General features: G+C 58.5%; 1 protein-coding gene across 1 annotated transcript; it reads right to left on the reverse strand.

Annotated features, from left to right (window-relative positions):
* Positions 1–1,863: 1,863 nt before the first annotated feature.
* Positions 1,864–4,718, reverse strand: PVRIG (PVR related immunoglobulin domain containing). The gene is made up of 5 exons (XM_082431338.1): positions 4,432–4,718; positions 3,993–4,343; positions 3,782–3,905; positions 3,635–3,695; positions 1,864–3,530 (listed from the first exon to the last, which is right to left on the reverse strand). The coding sequence occupies exons 1-5, from the start codon at positions 4,490–4,492 to the stop codon at positions 3,234–3,236; spliced, it is 894 nt and encodes a 297-aa protein (XP_082287464.1). The 5' UTR covers positions 4,493–4,718; the 3' UTR covers positions 1,864–3,233.
* Between the last annotated feature and the right edge of the window lie 2,011 nt (positions 4,719–6,729).

The raw sequence follows: 6,729 nt of genomic DNA on the forward strand, positions 1-6,729 counted from the left end.
GCTCTCCTGGCTCCTCAACTCTGGCCCCTTCCAGCCCCCAGCTCATCCTGCCCAGCCCTTCCTTCTGCGTCCTGCTGGCGGAGCCCTCAGACACCCCTGGGACCGATTTCTTCTCCCTAGGTCCCAGCCGCCTCCGTTCACTGTTAAGGTCAGCCCCAGCTGGTGGGCGCCCCGACTGTGGGCGAGGCCGTGACGTTGCCCCACCTCTGCAGCCAACCCAGCAAGGGTGTGAGGCTCCCCGGACGCACAGGCGGCCCGAGGTCACACACCCGGCAGGTGGTCGTGATGCTCAGGGCCCCGCACTCCGTGTGGGCGCGCATCACGACTGGGCAGTGGCAGCCGAGAGTCCTAAGCCTAGAAAAGCCGACCGTCGCGGGCTACCGTGGGAGCGGGCGCTGGTCTGCGGAGGCCGGGCGGGGGCGCAGATGGGGAGCTTCAGGCCATGGGGACAGGCGGCGGGACCCGGGTGGGGCGGAGGGCTCCGGCGGGCTGGGAATGGGGACTGTGTCAGGGTCGGGCCAGGGGGCGAGCCCGAGGGTGGGTGCGGGCTGGACTGCAGAAGGAGGGCTCCGGGGCCGCAGAGGGGCAGAAGACTGGGGTGGGCGCGTTCTCAGGGACCCCCTGCTGGACCCGCAATGGGGTGGGGAGGGGGAGGAGCAGCTGACCGGGGCTGGGGGGTAGTCACGGGGAGGGAGGGTCCTGAGGGTGGTCTGGGGAGCGTCGAGCTCGGGTCCGGGCTCCGGGGTGGGCTCCCGGGCCAGCTGCGGTGGGACCCTTTAGAGGGGGTGGGGGGCGGGTTGGTGGCGCCACGCCTCCCCTCCTCCCCACTAAACATCTCTGCCTCCCAGCTGCGTGACCTTGGGCTCTGTTAAATGGGCTTCTAACACCCCGAAGTGGTAGGTGTTTTCAAAGTAGTAAATAAGATACTTCGTGCCAAGCTGCTTAGTACTTGGTCCTGGTTTACAATCTCCACACTCCCCTCAGGCCTTACCTCCCCTTATGTGAGGAGCAAAGAGAGCCTCTTAGAGACTAAGTAAACCACTCGGGGTCCCACAGCTGGGGAGTGGCCCCTGGGATTCCAAGCCAGGTCAGCTCAGAGCACAAGCCTTTTGCGGGATTCTGGCTGAGGGCGTGTCCTGGATGCCTGGTGGAGGTGCTGGGGCTGGTTCAGTCCTGTCCCCTTGGGCCAGTTCTCTCCCTCTTGGGCCTCGGTTTCCCCATGTGTTGAATGAAGGAACAGCAGAGCATGATCGCCACGACTGGGTTCTGAGGGGGGGGGCCTGGATGCTGCTCTTGGGGGCCGTGTGCAGCCACACCTCCAGGGGCAGGGCCACAACTCGGCTCTCTCAGCTGGTCCCTTCACTGCTGCTGGTTCTGGCACTTGGGACTGGGCAGTGGGGGGCAGGCCAGCTGCAGAGACTTCCTGGGTCCCGAGGATTTTGGTTTCATGTAGTGCAGGACCAGGCTGAGCTGTGGCCTCCTGAGCTTGTGGAAGGCGGGCTCAGGCTGGGGTGGGGTTGGGGAGGATGGAGTGGGGCCTCTCCCCTGACTCTCTGATGGGCAAGTGGCCAGGCTGAGGGCCTGGGAGCCCTAGAGCCGCCCCCTCTGTCCCATGAATAGTCTCTTCCTAGGGAAGTGAGGCTTCCTCCAAGGCCTCCCCTGAGCCCTGTTGCCCACACACCCCTGTGCTTGGTCTTGACGTGGTCCCAAGGCTGCCTGCCCTTGAGCTACCCCCTTCCTTACATCTCTCTACCTTCCTCGGGGACTTCTGCAGCAGTCCCACCTCTCTCCCTTGAACCCCCAGCCCTGCAGGGACCACTGAGCTGCCCAGGCCAGTGCTGAGGGCTCCTCAGAAGATGACGATGACCACGGGCTGAGGAAGGCAGGCCTGATGACCCTTAGCCACCCCCTCGCCCTGTCTGGTTCATCCTCTCCCCTGCGTGGTGTAGAGCTGGTGGCTTGATGGGGATGGGTTCTGGGAGCACCATGTCAGAGCAATGCCTGCAATAGTAAGCTGGGTTCCTGGAAGATTCTGTGGTTGAACATAGCCTCTGGGCAAGCCCTCCCTGAGCCAGGCAGAAGGAATGGTTCCTGGGATAGCAGGTGGTACTGCCTGGGGCTTTCCACATGCAGGACCAAGGAAGGGGCCGAGCGACAGCTGTCTACCCCGACATCCCCGACCCCCCAGTATTCACCCTGGTTGGGTGCTGCCTTAGCCTGGTTCCAGGCCCAGGCCTCGCCCTGTCACCGGAATCCATCACGTTCTGTGGAGCCTTGCAGCTTACAGAGCTCTCTCACCATGTTGTCTCATGTGGCAAAGGTGCGATGAGGCCCAGGCTGCTGGGCCTGTTTACAGAAGGAGGGCTGCTCCCGGATGGGAAGATGAGTGGGCGGGGGAGCGTGGGCTCAGTCCCTGTGTCTGAGAGGGCCTCTGCCTCCCCCCTGACTGGCCAGCGGGCAGTAGTCCTGGTGCCCTAGTAACAGGAGAGGAACCAGAGGAAGCCACTGTGGGCAGATCTGAGGTGGGTCCCCTGCCTCTGAATGTCCACTCTGCGGAGGGAGGGCATCAGGGCCCCACCCCCAGGCCATCTCAGGGAGCCCCTGTCCCAGGGACTTTTCTGGGTTGAAGCTCCGGAAGCCCTTGCTGCTGTCCTAGGACATAGTGCGATTTGAATATGGGCCATCCTGTCTGGGGGCCACCAGACCCCCAATCCTGTCTTCCCACCTGGCATCCCTTAGCAAGGTCTGCAGGGCCAGGAACCCCCCTGTCCCCTGTCAGGCAGAGGAGAGATCCCTATGCTGAGGCCCCCTCCCCCTCCGGGTCTAACCTGGCCCCTGCCTCCCAGGGGGTTGAAACCCCTCTAACCTCTTAACCCCCCCGCGCCAAAGAAGAAAAGGCCCAGCCAAAGCCCAGGTTAGAGAAACCATTCTTGTTGGTGTAGTTATCAACCTCATCTGGGAGGGTTGGGGACTTGAAAACAGGAAACGACCTGGGATGGGGTTTTGTCACTTCACATACATACACGTGCGCCCACACGTGCACACGTGCTGACCACATCCACAGCAAGTGGCCCCTGGAGGGGTATGTGTGGAGACACTTACTGGAAGCCTGAGAACAAAACAAGCTGTGCAAAGACAGTGGGCCACCAGGACACACATCCAACAAAAGGGGGTCCCAGGGGCCCAGGAGAGGAGAAAGGCAGAGTGGACTTGGGGTCCCTCTCATCGAACTCCTAACGCCCCTCCATGGCTCTGCGCCCCAGACAGTCCGGGAGCGGGATGAGGTCGGTGCCGGCGTGGAGAGGCCCCTTTTCTGCTTGAGCGTAGAGTCGGTTCTCAACAGAGATGAAGCTGCTGCGAGCGGAGGCCGGCAGGGGTGCCCAGGGGACAGGGCTCTGGCTGGGGAGCGGCGCCCACCCGGGCAGGGGCTGGGGTGGGAGGACCCGGTGCAGAGTTGCCGGGCTGAAGTAGCTGGTGTTGATGGTGGCGTAGGGGATGTGGAGAGAGGTCAGGGAGGCTTGGCCGGCTGCCTGCAGGGGAGACGGGGAAGGAGGCTCAAGTGAGGCTCCACCTCGTGTCCCCCCACCTCCAGCCCCTCCATTCCCCTCTCCAAAGCCATCCCCCCTATCCTCACACTTGCTCTCCTCTGTGTCTGGGGGCTGCTGTGTCTGGGTGGCTGAAGCTTCATGACAGACCTGGGAGAGAGTTAGGAGGGTCAGAGGCAAAGCACGTGGCTGGCCCAGTGCCGTGGGGATTTGGATCAGCAAGGGCTGGGTCTCACCAGTGCCTTTGCCGACGCAGGAGGTAGAGGAGGTAGACGCAGCCAAAAAGAAGGACCCCTGCGACCCCCAAGATCCCAGCCAGGTCAGCTCGCAGCATGGTGGCTGGAGTAGGAGCAGGGAGCCCTGTGCACAGAGACATACCGGTTAGGTGCCTGGCACCCCCGAGTCCCTCCCTGTCCTCCCGGGGCCCCCTCTCCTCGTCAGCCCCACCTTGGTCTGGGTTGAGGGAGAGGTTCCCACAGGCCTCCTGGGAGCCCTCGGGGAAGGAAGTAAACTTGCAGCAGAAGGTGGTGTTGGGACTGGAGCTTCTCCCCTCGGACCCTTCCAAGGTGAGGGAGATGCTGGTTCTGGTTTCCCAGTGCGCCCGGCAGGCAGGGTTCCAGTGTTGGGTGCCGAATTTTGGGTGCAACACAGCCAGCGTGGTCCCTCCGGCACCATCGGGGCCCCCGTAGCTCACAGTCACCAGGGAGATAGAGCCAGATCCCAGGAATCCACAGCGGACAGTGAAGGATGGGGACCCAGTGGCCTCCATCTGAACCTGCACCCACACCTCAGGAGTCCCTGTGGGATACAGGCACAGGAGCTAGGACCCGGGCCTGGGTCTCTGCCCCGTCCCCATCGCCTCTGCATCTCTCTGGCCCCCACTCACCAGCAGTGATGCAGAGAGTCAGCAGCGCCAAGAGCAGGCCCAGGGCCCGGGGCCTGTCCATGGCTCCCCTCTGGCCCTGGCTCTGGGGGCTGCCGTGGTGGGGACAGCACCTGTGTTTCCGGTCTCATCGCAGGAAGTTTTTACGTGTGAGCGGGCCCTAGGAGCGCTGCTTGGTGCTCTCCGCAAACCTGCCCCACTTCCTTCTCTGTCTTCCTCAGGGTGGTGAATCCAGGGTTGAGGACCCCCTCCCTCAGGAGACTTAAAGTGACAGTGACAAGGTTTTCCCTGTCCCCAGGCGGTGCTTTAGTGTGAGCAGGTCGGTGGCTCTGGTTCCCTTCCCAGCCCTGCCTGTGGATACCAACCCTGGGCAGACTCTGGGGAAGGGCGGGAGGGGGAAGGGAAGAGACGCCACAGGGGGACCTGAGATGTCCTTTCCATGGGAGGGAGGGCCCCCCCGGTTTCTCCTTAGGAAGAAGGCTCTGACACCCCCCCCCTCACCCCCAGCTAAGGGGTAGGGAAGTGGTGGAACTTGGGGAGAGGAAGACCTGTAAGCAGGAGAACCAGTAGGGGAGCTACCTAAGAGGCAGGCACAGCTTGACCGGTGGCTTGCCTACGGAACTCTGCCCCATCTGCAGCCTTCCTCCCCACAGCTGAGGGCAACTGGTTTCCAGCTGCGAAGGCCAAAGGCACATAGTCACCTGTGACTCTTCACGCATCTCCAGCCCATCACGAAATTCTGAAGGCTTCCCATCCTGACCACCTGAACTCTTCTTACCACTCCCACCTCTCCCCACAAAGTGTTGCTGTAAATTGCTTTCCTGTGTATGTTCGTTTACAGAATGAAAATTGACCAGCATGCTGCTGTAAGCAGTGACAAGTGATCAGAAGGATTTGTGTCCTGTCTTATCCTGTGCTGAGCTTGCATCTGGAGTGAGAGTAGCTTGGTGAGCTCAAGCTTAGAGCCACGGGTCTGTGTTGAGGACTCCTGTCCAGGGTGTGGTGAGAACTGAGAGGTGGCCCCACCTCAGGGCTGTGGTCCCCTGAGGCCTGCCCTGCACACATGCCCCTGACTCAGCATCTCTTCTAATCCTGTGGTGTTGTTAGCCAGTCAGCCTCTTAAGTAAACTCTACCACCCCATCCACACCTGAGAGGCTGCATAAGCAGGGCCTCCAGGCCAGTCACTTCACTGTTCCCAGCCCAGGTAGCATTCATTTTCTCAACCCTTTGAACTTCTCTCAGGCTCGGTGTGCCAGTCTCCAAACCTGACTCTGACCCACTCTCACCACTTCCTCCACTACTGTTCCTGACACAGGGGAGGCCTGTGCAAAACTCACCCACTTCAAGGAGGCCCAGCCCAGCGTGGGTGCCGAGCAGCTGGGCATGTGGGGCTGCCGACCTCAGTCTCCCTAGCCTGGAAGACCTTTATCTTCTCCCCAGTTTGCAAGGGCCATATCAAATCCCACCCACTCCAGGAAGCTGAACTGAGTGAGCTTTTCCTTCTTGGACAACCATTGCACAGATAGCGGGCCCTAGGTGGTGGCTCTTTTATTAACCTCCACACGGTCCAAGTACACATAGAGGAGCTCAATACTGGGTGATCAATGGATGAATGAAAAGCCATGGCATGAAGTTAACTACTCACAGAACTTTCCATTTTTTTCAGTCTTGTAAGCCACGTTGTCCCCAGTAAGTTCTCATTGTATAAGATTCAAAAAACACAGAGTAGAAAACATTACTGTTCTTCACCAGCCTGCCCATTCCCTTTTCCCTCCCCATTTTAATTTTCAATAAGGCTAAAATTATCAATCTTTTATTGTTTCTGGATTTTGTGTATTGCTTAGGAGGGCCAAATTATAAAAATAACTTAATAGTTTTCTTTTTATGCTTAACTCTTATGAGAGTTTATTTTTAGCCCATGAATAATTTTAATTTGGAGGTGGTGCTATTTTACAATTTAGGTGGACAGCCAGATGCCTTCAAACCACTTGTTGAATAGTCACTTGCCATCTTTTTAATTTATTATTATTATTGATGTATAGTTGAGTTACTAGTTTCAGGTGTACAACACAGTGATTCAAATTTTTAAGTAGATTATACTCCACTTAAAATTATAAAATATTGGCTGTATTCCCTGTGCTGTACAATCCTTGTAGGCTTCTTCTTCTTTTTTTAAACTGAGGTATAATTAAGGTACAAAATTATACAAGTTTCAGATGTACAACACAGTGATTCACAATTTTACAGGTTATATTCCATTTATAATTATTATAAAATATTGGCTATATTCCCTGTATTGC

Source organism: Balaenoptera physalus, assembly GCF_965194825.1.
Source record: "Balaenoptera physalus genome assembly, chromosome: 16".
NCBI lineage: Eukaryota > Metazoa > Chordata > Mammalia > Artiodactyla > Balaenopteridae > Balaenoptera > Balaenoptera physalus.

Excerpts from the sequence above, each read along its gene's own strand:
- PVRIG (XM_082431338.1), bottom strand. The coding sequence starts at position 4,492 with ATGGACAGGCCCCGGGCCCTGGGCCTGCTCTTGGCGCTGCTGACTCTC. Across the intron at positions 3,696-3,781 it reads CTGCGTCGGCAAAGGCACTG|GTCTGTCATGAAGCTTCAGC; the intron begins GTGAGACCCAGC and ends ACTCTCTCCCAG. Across the intron at positions 3,531-3,634 it reads AGACACAGAGGAGAGCAAGT|GCAGCCGGCCAAGCCTCCCT; the intron begins GTGAGGATAGGG and ends TCTCCCCTGCAG.